The 23,277-nt window shown below is 26.8% G+C and overlaps 1 protein-coding gene across 4 annotated transcripts; it reads right to left on the bottom strand.

The window, feature by feature from the left end:
- Positions 1-2,267: 2,267 nt before the first annotated feature.
- On the bottom strand, positions 2,268-20,937 carry LOC100573608 (kelch-like protein 2). 4 transcript variants are annotated; one of them, XM_029492615.1, is made up of 17 exons: positions 20,469-20,936; positions 19,828-19,914; positions 18,464-18,692; positions 17,685-17,860; positions 16,550-16,643; positions 16,239-16,395; positions 15,678-15,781; positions 14,968-15,041; positions 13,968-14,061; positions 11,308-11,464; positions 8,953-9,074; positions 6,729-6,889; positions 6,343-6,457; positions 4,814-4,933; positions 2,872-3,121; positions 2,384-2,551; positions 2,268-2,307 (listed from the first exon to the last, which is right to left on the bottom strand). In XM_029492615.1, the coding sequence occupies exons 2-17, from the start codon at positions 19,911-19,913 to the stop codon at positions 2,297-2,299; spliced, it is 2,118 nt and encodes a 705-aa protein (XP_029348475.1). In that variant the 5' UTR covers position 19,914; positions 20,469-20,936; the 3' UTR covers positions 2,268-2,296. The 4 variants fall into 4 exon arrangements, with proteins under 4 accessions (XP_029348475.1, XP_029348473.1, XP_029348474.1 ...); XM_029492613.1 differs by lacking the exon at positions 2,268-2,307 and having other exon boundaries at positions 2,314-2,551; XM_029492614.1 differs by lacking the exon at positions 2,268-2,307 and having other exon boundaries at positions 2,314-2,551; positions 20,511-20,936.
- Positions 20,938-23,277: the final 2,340 nt, after the last annotated feature.

Below are 23,277 nucleotides of genomic sequence, written 5' to 3'. Positions count from 1 at the left end.
TAACTTGTAATTTGTATCATAAATATATTTTAAACACCCCCCCCCCCCCCCCCAAGAAAAAAATTGTATCTACGCCACTGTATGGTAGTATGCTATCAACAGAACTCACCGCTTTCCATTTAATCAGAATTTAATTGCGCGAAAGGAATATTCGTTCCACGTAGGAATCGTTAACCTATATCCATTGTATTTTGACTTTCTTGTTCGCTGTTTTTGAATACAATAACTAGCTTGATGTGCATACTTCGAAACGCAGGTACCGAAACGCCAGAATAATATTCAATTCCATTCACGATATATTATATTATTGAACGTTGATCATAATAAATTACTTTAGAAACGATGAAAAAACATTTGAACTAATTTTAAAATAGCTCGCTAAGAAATTTAATCGACAACCATAGAAACTAATACTAATTATAACCGTTGACGGTCGAAAAAAAATAGAACTCATGACTTTGTACGAAATAATAATAAACAACTGTCCAAATGCATTTGGAATTAAACACTTTTATTGATATTTGCATTATAATAATGAAAAATGCAAACATGTGTATACTTATTGTGGCCAGCACAATTTTTATAAATTACTTTTGTGCCAACATAATAATATTATAATAATAGGTATGACCTTTCACTTATTATGAATTCTATATACCAACAACCATAATTATTTTTATATTATAAATATTTTATTACGATATTAAAAGAAAATATGCAATACGCATATATTACTTTACGCTACGTGAATTATGCTCCCTCTGTATTTATAGTAGAATTACCAAAATTCCACAACACATAAGGAAGAACTTAATACATGTCGTAGCGTTTTTGTTTTTTTTTATAGCGCTTACCAATAGTTTTTAATAATTAAACGAAAAAAACAAAAAAAACTTAATGTTCTCAAACTTATAACTTTAATTATATTAATGTTATCCAAATAATAAAAACACTATGACACAGATACAGTTCTTCTCTATGCGTTGTGGGATTTAAGTAATATTCTACTATAAATACGGAGGGAGCATAGTTGTCCCGCGCAAAACAGTTTTCGCTATGTTGTGCATTTGTAAGACGGAGACAACGCATGCGGGCGTCCTCAAAAAAGTCAAAACACGGAAGTACGTAACACGCGGGACGCGTTATAATGGAATTAATATGCACATTCGTTTCTGTGCACATAACCAATTAAATAGTTTTCAGCGAATTATTTTCGACGTCGTTCGAGGTTTATTATTTTTTAATTTTAAAGAAATTGGTTGAAAATTAATAAAAAAATCAGTTAAATTAAAAAATATATAGTCAAAATACATAAATAATAATATAATATTAATATAAGATTTTTTTTCCTATTAAGATATTTTTTTAATTTAACTGATTTTTTTATTAATTTTTCATAAAAATCTAAAAAACCAATATAGGATAAAAAAATCATTTGAATAAAAAAATGTTATTAAAGTAAAAATCGAAAATTAATAAAGTGGGGACTGGCTAAAAAATTCAAAAATTCGTAAAAAAATATAAAAAATGATTTGCAATTATTTGGAGGTATTTTGAAATAAATCGGACAAAGTGGGGGGGCTACATGAAGTTGGCCCACCCAATTTTGAATTTGATTTTACTCAAAACTGGGTGATTTGCAATTAACGAAACTCGATTTGCAATTATTTGGTGGTATTTTGGAGTCATTCGGACAAAGTGGGGGGGCCAACTTCATGTACATGGCTTTTACTTTAAAAAATAAATGTGCGTATATATCCTTAATATTTATGAACTACTGTTAATGAAACTTATAAGGAACCCTGCATTATATTTTCAAACTTTCAAGTTTTATGCAAAAATGTTTTTATCGAGAATAATTTAAAAATATTTACAAAATTCGAAAAATTTCTCAAGACTGTAACTATAGCTCTAAAAGAATGAATATATTTTGAAAATGTTACCATTTCTGGAACATGCTAATATAAATATTTGGTGAAATTTTTTTTGAGTTACACCACATTTTTTATTTTTCTTGACGCTTTTTAAAGCTACTTGGAATTTTAAATTTTGACCTCTCAAAAGTATCAAAATGTTAAAGTTGAAAATTGATGCCTTTTTAGTTTTTTCTTCCCCAAAAGGCAAAAGGTGATATAATGTGATAACAGACAAAAAACACACATTAAAGTAAAATCAATACAATACATTTATCACTCTGCTTGGAATCTAAAATTAAAACTATTTCAAATAAGTTTTGACTGTTAAGTATTTTTTTTTTACATAGGTTCTGTTTTTTAAAAAAAACTTGTCGGGTATTTCATTGTATTACTAAAAATAAAATTATAAATAAAGCTTTAAATTTCATTACTGGAATAATATTTCAAAATATTATTTGGAAATATACTTTCTGTATCGACTACAAATGCTTGTGTGTCATGATGTTCTGAAGAATGCATAATATAATATAGTTCACTCTTAGTTTTAAAAGAATCCGATTTAGGTTCGTAAAATTGAATAGATTTATTATTTGTACCACCCATCAGGTATAGTTTTTCATCCAGTACAACAACACCTAGAAAATAAATGTAATTTTAAAATTTAAAAATATACCAGCTAATGTTGTTGATAAGCTAAAAAATTATTAACACAAGTTTTGAAGATTTCCCCTAAAATGATTATGATTGTAAAATTAGCAAATTTTGAAAAATAATCCTAGTATGAAGTTTATTTAATGCATCAAAAAAAATGTGATTAGGTACATAGAGGTTAGATTATAATTAGTTCATAATTTATTTTAAAAAAACGGTATTACATTTTTTTGACTGCTCAAAGCATATTTTATAGTAAAATATAGGTAGATGGTGTTTTAAATTTTAGTATAAATTACATTACCTGGTGCTTTTCTGTTAGAAATTTCTTCTTTAATTCTACTCCAACTGTTAGTTTGTGGATTAAACTTATCATAAATAAGATGAAGAATTCTTTGATTACTATATTGTTGATACTTATATTCGCAACCAATTAAATACAGTTGGTTATTAAATGAAAAAATTGAATATACAGTAAGCATATCACTCGGAGAACTGATTAATTGACCAAAGTCGGTTTTTGGATTATAATAAAAAGCTTTTGTTTCGCAAACCTTAAAGTAAAAAATATCATTCAATAGTTAATAAGTAAGTATTATTATAATTATAATTGTATAGCATTATTATAATATGAAATGTTACAATAAAATGATAGTGGTCAGTAATTGGGCCACATTTTATCTACCTGCTCCGTACACAATATTTTTTATAATTAATTACCAGTGTATTGGGCCAAACAAATTAAAATATACATGTAAAGTAATTGGCTATAGAAAATTAAAAAAATGTATGGAAGCTACGCATTTTAAGAACAATATTGCAAACAAAAACTGTCACTTAGACTTTGTTCTGAAGTTCACCAATTCAGCATATATAACGAATGTTACCATTGTTATCAAAATTGTATTGTTACAAAAAAATACATATCACTACCTATAGTATAGTTAAAATTTTATTAACCATTACAATTAGATTTAGAAATACGAAGGTAAGTCCCAAATTTGTTTTTATAAATTTCTCGAGGACTGACCTAAATATATTTAAAAAGTAAATTTAATAATATTAAATTTTTATATTTTGACTTTGGTTTTTATTGTCTGATTCCATTAAATTGATGTAAGCTAATGATCATTAATGATAGGTTTTTAAGCTATATAATATAAAAAAAACTATTTGTTTTACTTTTTAAATATAAATTATAATATAATATCTAACTATAAAAATGTGAAATGAAAATCTCTGTACAGTCTAAACTCTTATCAGATCTTCTTGATTTTTTTTTAAACGAAAGAGTATTTTTCATGTAGAATGTTTATATGAAAGAAACTTTTAGGAAAATCCACCATATATTAAAATAAAATTTATTGGTTGCTATTGGTTAATCATGTTTGTTGTATTGTATTATATTTTCTTTTATCAATATACATATACATATATGTCGTAGGCATATAGTCAAATCAGGCAATACAAAATGTTTTTATATTATTCACCTGACATGAAATAGACATTTAGTTTAATGCCTAGTCATTTAATTAAGTCTAGGCGGATAGTGAAATTGCATAAACATTAAATTCTTTGACTATATGCCTAGGCATTTAATAAAATACTTGATTTGAATATATGTCTACGACGTATATAATATATTATACAAGAAGATCTGATAAGTAGTTCTAGAGTTTAGTCTGTATAGTAAAGTTATAGTCTGTGCATATAAACTAATGTTTGTTGGTAGATTAGACCTCTGGGAAGAAGATACGTTAATTTACAGAATTATTTTTTTTTTTAAATTATTTATCGGATTTTAGTACGGTTAGGTTAGGATAGGATTTTGTATAAATTGATTATATTAATCTACCGTAGGTGGAATTAAGTAAAAACGACAAACTTGGTATAACGATACTTTAGAGTTAAATCATACACTTAAACACAAACAGCACGTAGTCCGCGATATACCGCAGGTAGATTGCCGACTTGATATTGTACTGCTGCGAATCAGAATTTTTATTTGGGGCAACGGAAAAGTTAAGATATATTTTGAACACCATACACCGAATATTAAATAACGAATTGAACAAAGTTTGAATCATATAGCTTTGATACATTTAACGGGCAACGAAGGGCACGGTATCAGCTAATTTATTATACACGCATAACTTACTTAAAAACTGAATTATCGTAAAAAAACCAAGATCACCATTTTTAACTCCCACCTCACAAAAGTTCAGTATTAAAACTATTAAACTTACACCATAAATTAAATCGGAAACTACTGCGAGTTTTAAATTTTGAGTTTCAGTTATTTTAAACTTAACTTCTTGCCATGTTTCACTAAGAATATTATAATACTCTGAACCACTGGAAGACATCTAAGAAAAATATACAATATAAAATATATAATACATAAGTTATTTTTTTAATTACCTATCAAGATCAATCTTAGTTAATGGATGTAACTATTAAATATACAGTTAATAATAAATCATTGTATACGAAAATTGATTCTCAGCGGGAACAGTCTATGTATAGCCTTATGGTCAAGTCTTGTGCCTTTATGAAAGTTGAAAACCATAAATCTGAATGTTGTGTTTGAGTGTCTAGCAAGTCAGTCACCTCAAGTGAAAATCAATTAACGTTCAACTTAGTCCAAGTTAGCTTAATAATTTATCCATGGTTTATTTAAATTATACTGGTGTAGGTATACACTTGAACAGAATTAAAAATGAACAACAACATCACTGTTTGTGATTACTGACTGAAAAAATAATTTAAATGTCACGACTTGTCAACAAACACAAGTTAAAAAAAAATTAAGCGTAAATCCATAATAATATTTTAAGAGCATCTGAAGTTAGAAATTTGTAAAAAATTTTCTTTTTATATTCAAGTTTTGAAAGTTTAATACAAGATTCCTCATAAGTTTGTTTACTTTTAACAAAAAAGAAGTCTAACAAAAAATCAAAATACATTTTTATGAGCGTTTGAGGTTCAAATGCTTATAATATTGGATTTTCACTCGGTTTCTCATAGAACAATTTTCTTATTTTCTTATAATTCAAAAACGAATAACATAGATACTTGAAACTTACACCATATGTTTATTTTATCATTTTCTATATTTGAGAAAATTTTCAAAAAATGTTGATTAGCTTTGGCCTGTTTACAGGGATTATCAATATTCAATTTTTTTTCTAAAAATTTTAATAAAATTTTAATCATTGGGTCAAAAAGCTTGAACATTTTTTATGATATGTTCAATTTTTATAACTAAGGATTGAAAATTTAAAACAAGGTTCCACGTAAGTAAGTTATCATACTGTAACCAAAAAATATATAAACACAGTTTTTTTAATAGTTATTTTAAGTTAAAATTTGGACGAAATTAGATCTTTAAACAAAGAATATCTAACAATTTTAGTTTTGTGTTAAAATTTTAAAATATTATTTGTGGGTATTTGAAACTTTTAAAGCATATATTGTAAACAAATATGATAATATTCAAATAATATTAATTCAACATTCCGGCTACCATATTCATAGTAACAATATAAATATAATATAAAATATCCTAGGCTGACAAATCTTTTTCGCTGAGAATCGTTTTCGAATACAACAATGTTATATAATTGAATTCAAATTTAGCACCATCCATTACAGAACAGTGACTTCTAACCTATGGTACAGCAGAGCGTCACCAATTTTTAAGTTCAAATATATTATTATTAGGTATTTGAATTTGATTGATTTAAATGTGTTATAAATTATTACATAGACTTACTACATAAACCTGGTCATAAAATTGTATAATACTTGAATTATTATGAACAAAATGAGGAGTACTTATAGACTTCCATGTATTAAGATTTCCATCATATAATTTGACTGAATTAACTCTGTAATCAGAAATTTATTACATAGATTAATTTATATATAATATTTCATGATCATGAATAAAGTAATATCACTTTTAATAATCATAATAATTGTCAATTTATATTTTATATTTAAGGAAATACATTTTAAAGGCTATTTCTAATACCATTAATTATAAATACTAGTATTTATAATCGCTAATACATAAATCACTAAATATGTTAACTATTATAGTAGGATCTTCATTAAAATATATTCTTATCACTTATATTTAGTAACATTTTTACATACCCATCTTTGCAACTAATACTAAAGATTCTACCATCTTTTAATATTAAATTTGACGTAGTAGCGTCGGAATACCAAGTTAATGAACATTCATAAAAAGTATTGTTCATTTTGTCATACCACTCTATTTTTGAATAATCTGATCTCCTGTATAACACTATAGCCTAGAAACAATTCCAAAATATTTATTAGTAGTTTATTATAGTATATAATTATTTAATCAAATAAATCTTTAATCAAACATTTTTATTTTAATAATATTTATTTATTTTGTTCATAAAATATTTAAATATAGTTTCTTCTTTGTACCTACTTTTTGGTTTTTATATACAATGTATATAAAAGGTGATGTGTGTGTGTGTGTGTGTGTTCTAAAACGACTGGATGAAAATTTTGGAGAAATATAGGTAGGTTTAGAGAGTAGTTCATTGAACAAATACATTTTTTTATATTTTTGTTGATTACATGCTACATAAACTACTATATACAGTCGACTCTCGATAATTCAAACCTTCGATAATTCGAAACCTTCGGTACCTAATTCGAAGTAAATACTCGGTTCCTTGAAAATCACTCGGTAATTCGAACAAAAACAATGCATTTACGTGCACTCGGTAATTCGAAATTAAATTTTGGGAAAACTGGCCACTAACACTTGACAATTCAAAGTATCATTCGTTCAATGCTCGGAAATTCAAAGTATATTCACCAAATGTATTTTATCTGTACTCTTATAATCTTTTTATTAATAATTTACTATACAATCGTGTAGAAATTTAGATTATTATTGTCGATGACTATAGAATATTATCATAAGAACCTTATCGTTTTATTTCTTAATCGTCTCAAATCGTAATTTAACTCGTCGAGTCGTCGATAGCCGTCAGCCGAATGTAGTTTTATTTTAGTTTCGTTTGGACGTTTGGTCGGTCTAACCTAAACTATTGTGACTTTAAAAGAACCCAGTTCATCATTGGAAAAATTACGAAATTTTTCGCTCCAGTCAGAAGTCACTGTTGATGTTTTTGATGCTTTATTTACTATAGAAAATACTATTGAAAAAATGAAACTAAATTCAATGAAGCAGAAAACCATTACAGATTTCTTCAAAAAATAATAATCTTTTATAATAATAATAAATATTTAAAAATGTTAAAATTAACAATAAATATATCTAATATGTATGTTGTATCACCTAATTTACTGAAATAATTAATATGTATGTATGTACAATAATAAAAAACAAAATCTATAATTTGAATTTTTTTTTTCCCTCTCGTTGTTTCGAACTACTCAACAATTCGAACTCTCGGTAATTCGAAGTTTTTCAACAGTCCCGTCAATTTTGAATTATCGAGAGTCGACTGTACATACAATAACAAGAGCCGTATTATAAAATTATTTATTTTTGCGGGCAGTAGTACACCTATACCGATTAACTCATGAAGTTGAAATACTTAAGGGCGTCGGAACCTGTGCATTATTTAGTACAAAACCATGTCTTACAGGAAAAGCTCTCAGGCCATATAGAATGATCGGATTTGTTAATTTAATTTTTATTTAAAAGAAGAGAACATTGTGCAGGCCGAATCAAAACCCGATTTTCAAAATTATAATTATAAAAGCTAAAATATGCATTTTAATAATGAAAAATATTTGTTTATTTTTTTCAAACAAATATTTCTGCTACTATTTAAAGTAAAATGAAAATTAGGCTTTTGATCTGACCAGAAAAATGTTCTCTTCTTTTAAATAAATAGAACATTTTTGAAATCAGACTATTCTACTGAGCGTGAGTTCTTCCTGTAAAGTAATTTTCTTGATAAAATGCAACCCCTCCCCTAAATAGGTATAGATCTGTAGATTAGTGGAAAAGTATTATAATTAAGGTAGTAACTAAAATATAAAATAGAGTTTTAAAATTTCATAGAAAATTGGAATTTCAGAAAATTGGAAAAACCGGCCAAGTACACACCAAACGATATAAGTGGATTCCCAGCCTCAGTCAGATACTAACATTTGTCCACTGAGTACATACTAAGTACACTGACACCAATATTTCCGTGAATAGAGGTATACTAAAAACCAAGTACACAGAGTGTTATGTTTTAAAAGTTTAAAAATGTTAATTTTTTCCAAAATGAGGTTAAATAAAGTTAGGCAATAAGTAATTTATACATTCTGTACACAAATTTTGTTAATAATTACATTAAAAAATTATTATTACTTGTTTTAAGTTACGATTTCTATAATTGAAAATATTTAATTCACTAGAATTTGATGTTTTCATTGGTACATTTCTTTCAAGTGCAAGCAGTGTTCTGTATGTATTGAGTAAGAAGTCCATACCTATAACATAATACTAAATGTATTAAAATAGAATCTATAATTAAATATTATTAATTTAAAACTATTATAAATAAATAAATTATCATTTAATCAGTCAAATATACAATCATAGAACAATACAATGTTACTGTATTCAATACATATATTATTATTATTATTACATATTTTTATGATTAAAAACAAACATAAATTAATAAATAAATTAAAAGCGTACTAAAATAATGTTGATAAAAAATAACTATTAATCATTATTGACTTGATAAATCCAGTGGTTTTAGTGGCTCAAAATAAGTATTAACTGATAAGATATCCTACCTACATTTGTATACTTCTCATGACACAGTGGATTCCGCCTGTAGACACCAGTTAATATAGGCATCTGTGTAATAGGAGTATAATGGTCTGTTCGACTGGTTCCAATTCAAATGTATACTAACTAACTAATTTTAGTTTTTATAGGCAACCATTTAATGTGGAGAAATGAGTTTGGTCTCAAAGTGTCCACATTAAGCGGAAACCATTGTATATAAAATTTTACTTGTATATACTTAAGCATTGGTGTATAATTTACATACAACTTATAATTTATAAATACAAACACTTAAGAGGACTTGATACCCGCATGTGTTGTCTCCGTCTTACAAGTGAGTAACATAGCAAATTTTATGCTCAGCAGAACACGTGTAGCTCCACTAGTTTAAAAATTACAGTGAATTGACCTCTTATAAAATCTAAAGGTAAGATTATTATCTAGATAATCTCATGGGCTTTTTATTATATTTTAATTTTAACTCGCTTTAAAATTAAAATCTACACGTGTTTTGCTGAGAGTAAAATTTGCCATATTACGCACTTGTAAGACGGAGACAACACATGCGGATATCACGTCCTCTTAACAGTATATACTATACCGATTACGGCAGGCATAAAAAAAAATGGAAAAATTAAACTTTTTTAATACACAAATTGTATTTATAAAAAAAATATAATCAACTACCTGACTCTTACTTATTTAAATAACTCTAGTCTCTAACCTCTAGAGCCCAGAACCATTGTATTTATATTATCTTATCAACAAAAAATTGTAAGAAATGTTTATTAGATCTAGGTGGGAAATTGTAAACTTCTGATTTTAATGACCTGTAAACTCTCTCAGGTCTACTCCAGTACTAGCTGTTGGGTAAAATGTAAACTCTCCCATGTCGGTAATAACTTCATTTATACATTATAATTTAATGCTTATAACAATATTAACATAATTATTTTTTTAAATTTAACATAATTATTTAAATTATAATAAATACTAATTAAAATAGTAATAATTTCAATCAATTTTAAATTAAATTAACATTTTAATATAATTTTTAAAATTATATGAACATACAAATTTAAAAAAACTTAAAGTGTCTATTTATTGGTCTGTATAATTTAAAATTTTGTGCAACATAATATTAAAATAACTTGGGAGAGTTTACTAGTTCCCATTTAGGCCCTGGTGGGTGACTCGTGGACCATATTTAAAGAAGAAATTAATTTTTGTTAATTATCAAAAACAATAAAATATATAATATATACCCATATTATATACATAAAATTTATAGACCACTGGGTAAATCTAAAATCACAGACAGTACAATCAGTACAGTTAATACTTATTATTCGCTCGTTTAATAAAATAAAATATTTAAATTTCCAATAAAACAAAAGTATATAAACAGACGAAATATTTTAATTAATAAATAGAAAAATATCATTATATATTATAAAAATTAATAACCAGTTATGATACTTTTTTATTTTTACAAGATATTTACAATCTGTTCAAAGAACCATAAGCAAATTTGATAAAGGAATATTTAATACATGAGAAGTATGACGGAAGAAGCCACCCAATGTGGCACTTCTTATTTTGAATATTTAGTTAGGAGGATATATATACTAGGTTTTATGCATCTAACAGATCGCGACACCCATTTCTTTTAAGACGTCTAACGGGATTACCAGGATTGTAGGGGCTGCTAGGTTTTTATAAGTGGGTTAGAGTGATTGGGTAACCTACTGTGAAAGAATAATACTTAATTTATGTATTTATAAAGGAGCTGGTTTTGATAACTAATTGTATAGACAGTACTTACATTTTTCTTTTTATTGTCTTTTAAGAATTAACATTGTAACATCAAATAATTTACTACTTGTATAATATACTACACAGTAGACAAACAAAAATACTTACATATTGAATTTGAAGACACTAGTTCTTCATTTTCAACGATATTGATCAAGTCTTTAACTTGTATTAATGGTAAGCGAATTGAGAGGAATAACTTAGGAAATAATTCAGAACGATTTTTCACATCATATTTTACCCATGTAATAATAGCTTCATAAACCTAAATAATTGCCATAAACCAACAAAATACAAATTTTACATTATCCATACCTATGTCATATTCTTTTTAATTTTGTTCACAATAAAAACTAAAGTTTAAGCATTTTCTATAATAAAAAAAAATAATTTTAAGATGTTAGATATTATTGGAACTTTGATATATGGATATAAAAAAAAAAAATATTATTTATATAATTTAAAAAAAGTGGCAAGTGGGTACCATTCTGCTATACAGTAAGTGTTTAGAGAGATCACAATGAATTGTGTTAAATTTTAATTTAATGATATAAAATCATTTGAAAAACGATTTTGAACAAAGACAATCTGTCAGCTTAAATTTATAAGTATATTTTAAGATATTAATGCTAAAATAACTTATCTTACAAATACATATTACTACATTAGTAAAACATTAGGATTAGGTTGAATTATTTTTTGCCAAAACAATTGCATTTGAAAATGTCATTGTGTATGATATTCAATATAACAGTTAACTCTCATTATTTCAATACTCAAGGGGTACAGATATCAAGTTTTATTCTAATGGTAATTATTTCAGAGATTCCAATTGAGTTCAAAATTACGAACAATGTGAGATATTGCGATTTGAAATAACGAGAATTACTGTTATCTTTATAAGTTTCAAGTAACCATGAATAATATTTTTGAATTACAACAAAATAACTAAAATTGTTTTTATTTGTTTAAATATTTCATTTCATCCAAATTTTCATAAAAATTTAAAATTAAAAAAACTGTGTATTTATTTTTAGATTTTATGGCTAGAGTATGAACTACCAATTTCCTTGCTTTAAATTGTCAATCATTTTCTATAAAAATTTAACATCTCATAAATTTTTAATTACAAAATAATTTGCAAACTTTCTAGATTTCAAGAGAAAAAAATTGTGCTTATATATCATTATTATTTTTCAACTGTTATTATGACAATAGTAAAATTAATTACTTTAATAGCAATAATATCATAAAGTATACTTAGTAATATAGGAACTAGACACCTATTGTACAGCAGAGTGGTACTCACTTGCCCAGGTTTTTTTAGATTCTGAGTGAAACGATAAATGTATTGATTTTACAATGATGTGTGTTTTTTTTTTATTTTTTTTTTTTTTGTGTATGTCATCACCTTTTAAGACAGTAAAAATGCTTAGATTTTCTTCAACAGTATCTTTTCTGATAGGAAAGTGAATCTAGTTGGTACTTTGGGGGGTCAAAAGTAAAAATTTCCCAGTAGTTTTCAAAAGCGCCGTGAAAAATAAAATAAAAATTAAGGAAAAACGGGAATTTTTACGCAAAATCTGTTTTCAAGAAAATTTTTTTTGGTTTTTGGTGCAACTCTTAAACAAATGACCGTAGGTACATGACATTTTGACTGAATTTTATATTAGCATTTTCTATACACCATAACATTTTGAACTCTTTACGGACATTTTCAGTTTCCATTTTTTTTAGTTTTTTTTTTTTTAAATATCAATAAAATTGTATTTTTTGGTTCAAAAAGCTTGAAAATTTAATAGAAGGCTCCCAGTATATTGTTTCAAAGGCAGATGAAAAAAATTAAAAATCCATCACAATTTTTTTAATAAGTATCTAAAGTTAAAATATTGACAAAATACGTAAAAATGACGAAAATTTGCAAATCATTTTTAGTTAGAAATTCATGAAAAAATTTCTTTTTAAATCTAAGATTTGAAAATGTAATACAAGATCATTCATAAGTTTGTCTATCTTAATCAAAAAAAAAAATACCTACAAGAAATTCAAATAAAATTTTTATGAGCTTTTGAAATTCATATTTTTACAACATTTGATATTCACTCAATTTCTCATGTAACGATTTCCTTATTTTGTTGTAATTAAAATACGAATGACTATAGATACTTGACAATTTCGCTGAATGTTCAAATTTTCATTTTCTATACACCATAAAATGTTGAAAATATTTTGACACTTTATGAGCTGTTTACGGACATTGTCAGTTTTCAATTTTTTTAGTTTTTTTTTCTATAAATATCAATAAAAATGTATTTGTTGGGTAAAAAAGCTTGAAAATGTGATGCAAGGCTCCTGATATATTGTTACAATAGCAGTTGAAAAACATTGAAAATACATAGGCACAATTTTTTTTTTATAAGCATTTATAGTTCGAATTTTGACTAAATATATCAAATTTAAAATTTAATAATTATTTTTAGTTAAAAATGTATAAAATGTTCAACTTTTATAGCTAAAGATTAAAAATTTAAAACAAGGTCCCACGTAAATAGGTTATATATAAATTACTTTATTCACAATAATATCATAAAATATACTTAGTAATATTATAGGCTGACTGACCGTTTTCGCTCAGAATCGTTTTTCTAATACAATGATATTATATCATTGAATCAAATTTACACCATCCATTACGGTGACCCACTTGTAACCTACTGTACAGCAGAGCGATATCCACTTACCCACCTTTTTTTTTTTGTAATACATACTTGTAATTCTTCAGCACATAAATCATCGCTTTTAATTAGTTCCATTATCTGTTCAAATGTCAATGACATAAATTCAGGTGAATCTTTTATAAGCCTAAAAATTGGTTTTTCTTATTAATAAAATTCAATTTATAGCTACTTGTTTAGGTACCTAATGTTTGTTTTAATTAAACATATTACATATATTAATATATAGTTGTTGTAAACAATTCCATCATTTCATCTAGTGATGTGGGAAACTGATTACGGATTGGAATATTACAATATCTTGAAATTACATTTACCCAAAATCTTTCTCACATTTATTTCATAAAATTGGCGGCAAGTTTTCTTAAATTTTTTAATTTTTAAATTTATTTTATGTAAATTTTAATTTTTAAATCTTATTATTTTATTGAAAATAATAATACGATATAGGTAGTAGGTACCTATTAATAGTTGTATATAGGTACCAAAAATTGTATTTAAGGTTTATTATTTTGTGTTATCGAACTCAAGTTATATTTTTATGTAACAATAAACGTGTTCCCTAGTTCAAATTTATTAATTTATTGTACAATATTGACATAAGTGTAACATTTGAATTTAAAATCAATGTGTAATATCTACCACAAATTAAATTTACATAGTAATATGTTGTTTGTTGTCTCTGTTTTACAAGCATAAAACAAATTATTCGAGTTCAGTAGTTTCAAATTAAAGTTATTAGTTTTGAATTTTAATATTAGAGTGACCTATTATCAAATACAAAGGTTAGGTTTGTTTAAAATGTAAGAACCGAAAATTATTTTATGTCTGAATGGACACCTATAAAACAATTTATCATATTTTAGGATTTTACTTCTACTTATAAAATTTAAAAAAATATCTATGATGTAAGCAATATAAGTATACTATATAACACTAAATGGACACAAGTGGACACAAGTGGCACATAATTACATAAATAGAAAATGTTGTTTTATATAGATTTTAGTTAATATAAATATAAGTAACTTACAAAAAATTGTTGAGTGGTGAAATGTGATCATCTTTAGAACATTGATTTCCAAAAATATTAAACAACTGTGATTTCTAAAAATAAAATTTCAATTAAATATATGATTGAAATAGATTAAAAGTTATAACAATATAAAAAACTATTACTATTTACAATTATTTCTACAACATTAATACCATAATGGAAATAAACTACTTTAATGAGATTTTTTTTTTTGGTTTATTTACTTAATAGATATATTATATATTATGATTAATCATTGATGGGGCGAAAAAAATTCAATGGAATTCTTTAGTTTTCGAGTTATAAATTTGTATAGCTTTATGAAGTTCAAGATTTTTTTGCATCATCGTTCATGACTTGTCAATGTATTTAAGCTCCAAAAAAATTAAAAAGAACAATTAGTTTAAGACATTTTTTATCATAATTACAAAACAACTACCAATACAATACCTTGTAAATAGTAATAAGTTATTAATAACTAATAAAGTTACAACAATATACTAATCTGTTGATGTTTATTATTTAAAAACAATATTATGACTTTATAGTTAGTAAAATATATGTCATTTTTCTAGGACATTAATATTTTCAAAAAATGTTCTTTAATTTATTCATGCTTTGCCTTTTAATATACTATTAAACCAATTTTTCTTACAAATTATATTAGTTCAATAGATATATGATAGTACATTTTATTTGTATTTTACCTGGGTGAATTTTCGATGTGTAATATTGTAATTTAATACTGATTCATTATCCATGGTCTTTGTCTGCCGGTGGACTTTATAGGCATGAAATAAGCAACGCATACCTGAAGATTAAAATATTAAAAACTGCTGAATGATGATGGAAGTTGCAGTGTATGAGCTACAGAGGTGGAACTATGGGACATATACTCTGGGCAAATGAACAGCAAGTGGCGAACAAAAGTTCAAAACTCACCTATTGCTTTTAAACCTCAAGACAGAAGAGCGTTAGTTGCGTTATCTCGCTAAACAGAGTACATATAATGTTTTAGTTATTCTATGTAAAAAATGGACAATGGATCGATATGGTAAGAGAAGTAAGTTCACATATTATAATGAAATTTCTTTAAATTAAAACATTTAGACTTTTCAGATAAATACATAATTTACGCAAATTGATAGATCTCGTATATTATTATAAGACAATATTGAATTTTAGTTATTTCGCATTGATCAATATGACAATAAATTCTTTCGATTCTCATTTATTCAAAAGATGAAAATGTATAAAGTTTAATTTACATGCAATATCAGATTGAATGAGATCCTCTTCTTGAACAGTACTATCCAAATAATCAACTGGTATTAGACTTAACCGAATGGAATTAATTAACACTGGCAAGTATTTTAAACGTTCTTTCAAGTCATATTTCAACCACATCTTAGTAGATTCGTAAACCTTAGGAATAATATTTAAAAATAAAACAATGCGACAAGTAAAAATAATATTAAATATTTTGTACAAAAATATAAAATAATTATTTCTTCAAGAGAATAAAAATAATTTAAACGTTAAATAATTTTGTTATAACAATTTAAGTAAATATGCATACCTCTTCTTCTTCTGCACATAAGTCGTCACTCTGGATAAGTTCCATCATCAATTCAAACGAAAATGATAAAAATTTATTTGATTTAACAATGTTCCTAGATAATATAATGAAATAATAAAATGAAAAAAACAAGAATTAATTACGTATATAATGTTAAATAAATTCTGGGACACAAGTTTAATAGGGTTTACTTCATATATAGTGTGGTTTAAAACATAAGGTATTGAAGTATGAAACTTGATTAGTAGAAGGTAAGAAAACAAAATTATGTTTGAATAACATATATAATAAAACTAATACCAACAATGTAATAATCATTCAGTTTTAGGTACATATTCACTAAAAAGTGAAAATCAGTAACGTCACATACAGTTCCATGTTATGCATTGCAACATTAGATATTACGTACCATAAAAGTAAAATAAAATGAATACTAAAATATATTTTATGAATGTTAACCAAAATAAAAAAGGTGGATAAGTGGGTACCGCTTTGTTGTACAGTAGTGGTTAAGTATGTTATTGCAATATAAAATTTGAATTCAAAGATAAATCATTGTATACGAAAAACAATTCTGAGCGGAGACGGTATGTCAGCCTAGCATACTTGAATAAATAATCAAATTTCAAAAAACTTAAAAAAATTGAAAATATCTCATTGTTATAAATAGTTCAAAAAGAATTAGAATATTTTGAAAATTTCATAATATGCAAAATGGTCATATTAAAATTTGATACAAAAATGTAATGTATTTATGGATATTACTTATTATTTTAGTGTTACATCAAAAAAATACAATCGATTTTGTCAATAATTTAGTTTTGCATAAATATTATTGTTTTTCCTTAATTTTTTTTTATACAATGTTTTTGAAAACTTCTGGGAATTTTCAATTCTGACCTCTAGAATGCACTAACTAGACTTACTTTCCTATCATAAAAGATTTTGGAGTAGAAATTTGGAGCATTTTACTATCCCTAAAGTTGATGACAGACAGAAAAAAAAACATACTATTGTAAAATCAATACATTCTTTTTTACTCTACATTCAAACTAGGGTAACAAAATATGAATGAATCAAAATATAATAATAGTAACTTAAAATCATTAATAAAATAAGATTTAAAAAAACTCACTTATAATTTTTTAGTGTATATGACAAAAATAATTCATGCAGTTCTCTTATTTTATTTTTATCGGCAATACTTTTTAGTGTCATAAAGTTTTCAATATCAGTCTTTTGTTCTATATATTTTAAACATTCCTTTTTCACATCATTGAGCAATAAAAAAATTGATCCCATTAATAAATCCTAAAATTCAAATTGTAAACATAAAAACATTAATAGCTATGTACATTGTTATCTGTATAAAATAAGTAAAAAAATGGTGTTTAAAATAAGTAGGTAACAATTGTTTTATAAAACATATTATTTAGGTATTAATTACCTACACATTCATATATATGAATAAGGGGTGGTTTAGGAAGGTTTAGCCGATTCTGAGCCATCTTAAGCTTTCCTAGAGATGTTATAAAATTTTAATACCACACATTTTAATATATAGCCATATAGATAATCTTTATTATAATAAATTATATAATTTATGAGCTAAAAGATAAGTTATAAACATAATTCAAGTCTCTAAGAATATATTGGTACATTTTATACAATAATACTATACATTAATTAACATTTAACTTGTGATTGTTTTAAATTTTATCATTCGATATAATTTTGTATATGTAGTGGGTGGAAAACAAATCTCCCACTCTTTTTGTTTTTGAAATTTTTTGAACCAATCCCTATGCATTTGAGTACCTTATTTACAGATATGTATGCATTTATATTTTATACAATTTATACAAAATATTTAAAATTAAATGTGTAACCAACATATCATACTACATAAATTGCCTGCACATTAGAATCATTTATTTTTAATTGTGATGTATATAGAAAATCCAATAATAGCTCAAGTGAATTAGGAGTGATCTCTTCATTTGTAACCTCCAAAAATTCAGTATCTTTGAAATGTCCAGTAAACATTTTATTAAAATAATTACTGTGAGAAGCCAGTATAACTTTGTGAGCAGCTATTTTTTTTTCTCCAACTACAAATACCACATCGCAAAATTGATTATTCCTGAAAGTTATTTATACCTAATATGTTAATGAATAAAATATAATATAATAAATAGATAAGTACATAATACCATTTAAAACTAATGATATACCTATCATAAATTTAAAAAATCGATTCTGAACATATCTTGGCATACTCAAATTCCATTAATGGGGATGTTTAGTTACACAGAGTATATTACCGTAATCAGAGATCACGCGTCAGTTGATTTACCATCACATTGACATGATTTCACGCAAAAAAAAAATTTGCATTCAAATGGTGTTTACCCGGGATCACCAATAGCATTATTTTTTTTGTTCCATATTCCATAATAAATTGTGCTATACTATATTTTGGTATTCAACTCTATTGTACTTACTTTTATGTTATATTATAATATTTACAGTATTATATTCAATTTTTAGTACAAACCCTAAGAAAATCATTAATTTTTATACAAATACCTTTTTTTCTGTATGATAAGAGATATTTTGCAGACTAAACATCCCCCTTAAGTCACCGGCATACCATTATAAAATTAATGAGAGCCTTTCTTAGTATATTGGTAAAGATTAAAAAAAAAAGAATTGAGTAAGCGGTACACCTCGGTATACCCCCTTCCCCAATTACTACTGGGAATAAGCATATAACATAATACATGTATAATATATTTAGCTGTATTTCATTATTTTTAAAATTAAAATTAAAGTGAAATTATATTTTTTCATATTTAATAGTAATTTTATTGATTACACAGACCAATGGTACCTAATATTTAAGACATTATATGATTGGTTTTTTAGAAAAAATATTAATTTTAAAGTATTATAATGCATTAAATGTAATAATTAACATACCTACTATTTGCATTTTGCATTAAAATATAAAATAAACCACAGATATTGTTATTAGTTATTAACTTTAAATTATGTGCTTAAAAGTAAACTTCTTTCTAATTTTTAATATTAATACTAACAAAATTTTAAAATGGTATTTAAAAAATGTAGGTGGCTTTATACTTTATTTGTAAAACCAACATAACGTTAGTTATTGATGTGGTAATTTTCTCTCCTGGCGCAGAGTATAATCAAATATGTATAATATTATATTTTAAACGTATTATGATTAAAGCTTGTATAATCATATTTATTACCTTCGCATGGTATTTAATGCATCATATGATAATGAAAAACGTTTTTCATTACAGAAATTGGTCCACATTGGTTCTTGATCAGACATACTAAAATAAACAGTTTAAAACATATTATATAATTTTCATCCATTATTTAGAACTGGGCATTTAAAAACAGAAAATTCTATATCAGGAGCCTTGCAGTGTTAAAGTAACACAAGTGGCTCCGGTCTTCAAACTCAAGGGACCTCCCATCGCCTTCCGGATCTGGTCGCTAAACTCGAGTTCCTCCGCGCGGGATTAAAGGAGTGCTGGGCACATGCATATAAACGTAAAACAGCAAACTTTGGATGACTATTAGGTACTTCCAAATTAATGGTTTCCTCAAAAAAAATTCTAACAGTTTTGAAATTAACGTCGAAAAACATGTCTTAAAAGAAAAAAATTTGAAATTTTTGAGGGGCGTGGTAAATTGCATTTTAGGCACGGTCGTTAGTAAATAGTAACACCTATCTGTTAGCTATTAGTCTATATATAATATATAACCCAACAGATAGACGTGACAGGTAAACGGGATATTAGGATATCTGGTGAATACTGAATAGTGATATAGAACAATTGCCAATTGGTAAACCTTGGTTAATTAAACATGACGTACTTACTTGTAAAACTAGTAGGTTATTATATACTATATAGGTACCTACACTTGTTTGCTTGTGCACAAAACAAATAGCCCTACTACACGTATTTTCACAGATGACTTCGTTTCCTAGTATATCCCTGACTGTAGCAGTGTTTAGGACAATATGAATAACTTAAAACTCTTTAGAATAACGTTTTTAACTGGTAATTTTCTATAATTATAAGTATGCACTATGGACTATGGAGTCACGAAGCCGAATTCATGACACAAAAGTTGGTTGTAGACGTAAGAACTATGCGTATGGTGATGGTAGGCACTCGACAGTCGTGTACGACATGATAAATTTAATTTAATTTTGTCAGACCATTATATTTTTATCTATTCTGTGATAGGGTCCTCTGCTATACAGAGTGATCCATTCAACGGAAGAACTTTATCGTTTAACCATCTACTTTCCGTATAATAAGTGTCTTATGCTAAATGGATCACTCTGTATACGCATAGAAATAGACGGAAAATATTTTTTCCCGAAGGCTGGGGAGGCGCGGTCGTGCCAAACGGAGAGATATTAAGAGTTTTGTCATAAGAGTGAGAGAAATGGCACTGTTCCGAAGACAGCCAATACGTCATAGCTTTAATGGCACCCGATCCGCGTAACAAGCTCCACCATTGCACGCATTATCATACCTAATGTTCCGTCTAATATGAGTCTATTATAGTCTGTGGTAATTCTACAAGTCTATGGCTATAATAAACGTCCGTAGCTTTTAAGGTGCGTTTACATTAGAGCCCGAACTCGAACGAACGCAAGCGAATGCTACCGAACAAATGTGAACGCATATTCGCTAAATATTCGGCCGCGTCCGTTTACATTGTTGGCTCGTTCGTGTTCGACTGGCTTCGCTTCCACAGAAATGAAGTGACGGTATCCGATACGGGCTGAATGCCGTTTAAACCATAGAACAATATAGAAGCGAAACTCGATCAGCTGATGGGTGAAGTGTTTACCTATGATCTGAAGTCCGAACAATGAAACTGTTTCCGTAACACTGACATGATGTTATACCCGTATTGAAAAACCGTTTCCGCCTAATACGTACCCCTGGTTTAAACTGAACGGAGAGTTTCTTTGAATCGTACCGCTCTTGGGGCGAACGCTTCCGAATGCGAACGAATGCGAACGTTCGCGTTCGGCCGCATCGTTTACATCACGAACTACTACATGTAGTAGTTCGTGGTTTACATTGGATCGTTCGGTAGCATTCGCTTGCGTTCGTTCGTGTTCGAGCTTACAATTTACAACAGTTCACAGTTGTAGATAATATAACAATCGATGTGCAACCGTGGTAATAACATAGAACAATGTAATCAGTAATAACCAACAATTGGTAATAAATCAACGGATTTTTCGCTCCTTGTCGTCTGTCGATAGACACGCGCGTCCGCACGTCTTGTCTCACTCGAATACACGAATACAAGATTACTCAAAAACACGAATTTCCGCGATTTAAGACCTTTCTAATCGTGCTCGAGACGCAACACGTTCGCGAATTCGTTTTTTCGTTTCGTTATGTAAATATGTAATCATTTTCATTCTGGCTCCGCATTACTGCTTCTTCGTTCATACAATAAATCATGCTTCATCGAAAGCAAATATTTTAAATGAGTTTTTAAAGTATTAATTTTGTCGAAAGTCAATAAGTTAAAAACAACTGTTTATAAGTTAATGATTAAAAACATCACTTTAATAGATACCTATTTTTTTTATAGGTAGATACTTATTATTATTTTACACATCACTCTTGACTCTTCAAACCTCTCCACATGGATATGAGGCATTGATTTCATACATTGGCGAACCCAGGGGGGTGGACCCCGGGTCCGGACCCCACCCCCCCTCGACTTATGTCGTAGTTTTATTTTTATTTTTAAAAGTTTCCGTGAAATGTTTATCGAAATTTATTGATTAATTTGATTATTACTTATTAGTTATTAAATTAGATTTTGACATTAGGTATCTTGTTGATAACACATCGAATCCGATAATAATTAATTGACATACATTGTAAATATAAATTTTAAAAAGGTGGGCAAGTGGATGTCGCTTGCTGCAGTACAGTAGGTTACAAGTGGGTCACTGTATAATGGATGGTATTAAATTTGAATTCAATGATTTAATATCATTGTATAAGAAAAACGATTCTGAGCGGAGACGGTATGTCAGTCTAGGTATAAGACATATTATATACTTATATCTATGGTGTTAAAAAAAAATTGACCTATATAATATACACAGGAATATCACAATATCCATTAAATAGGTACTTGTAACGCGTTATACATCAACAACAAACCGTGATACTATCATAGATATATAATAGTATACTTTAGAAGTTTCAAGTACCCACGAGTAATATTAAACAATTACAACAAAATAACTAAAATAGTTTTGCTAGGTTTTTTAACATGCAATTTCGTCCAAATTCGAACTTAAAATTACTATAAAAACTGTGCTTATGTAATTTTTAGATTTTTTGGTTTCAGAATTAACTACTTACGTGGAATTTTGTTTTAAATTTTCAATCCTTAGGTATAAAAGTTGAACATTTTATGAATTTTAACTACAAAATAATTATTCAATTTTAAATTTGATATTTTTATTGTCAAAATTCGATCATTAAGAGGACGCCACACCCGCATTTGTTGTCTCCGTCTTACAAGTGCATAACATAGCACATTTACGCTCAGCAGAACACGTTTTATGCCGTTAGCTTAACAATTAGAGTGAATTTACCTATTATGAAACTTGATGGTAAGAATATTATCTA

Source organism: Acyrthosiphon pisum, unplaced genomic scaffold, assembly GCF_005508785.2.
Source record: "Acyrthosiphon pisum isolate AL4f unplaced genomic scaffold, pea_aphid_22Mar2018_4r6ur Scaffold_21920;HRSCAF=25285, whole genome shotgun sequence".
NCBI classification, from domain to species: domain Eukaryota; kingdom Metazoa; phylum Arthropoda; class Insecta; order Hemiptera; family Aphididae; genus Acyrthosiphon; species Acyrthosiphon pisum.
Note: the sequence above shows the minus strand (reverse complement) of the source record. Positions and strands in the feature narration are given on the sequence as shown.

Excerpts from the sequence above, each read along its gene's own strand:
- LOC100573608 (XM_029492613.1), bottom strand. The coding sequence starts at position 19,913 with ATGTCTGATCAAGAACCAATGTGGACCAATTTCTGTAATGAAAAACGT. Across the intron at positions 16,396-16,549 it reads TATGTGCAGAAGAAGAAGAG|GTTTACGAATCTACTAAGAT; the intron begins GTATGCATATTT and ends ATTATTCCTAAG. Across the intron at positions 9,075-11,307 it reads AGTGTCTTCAAATTCAATAT|GTATGGACTTCTTACTCAAT; the intron begins GTAAGTATTTTT and ends ATTATGTTATAG.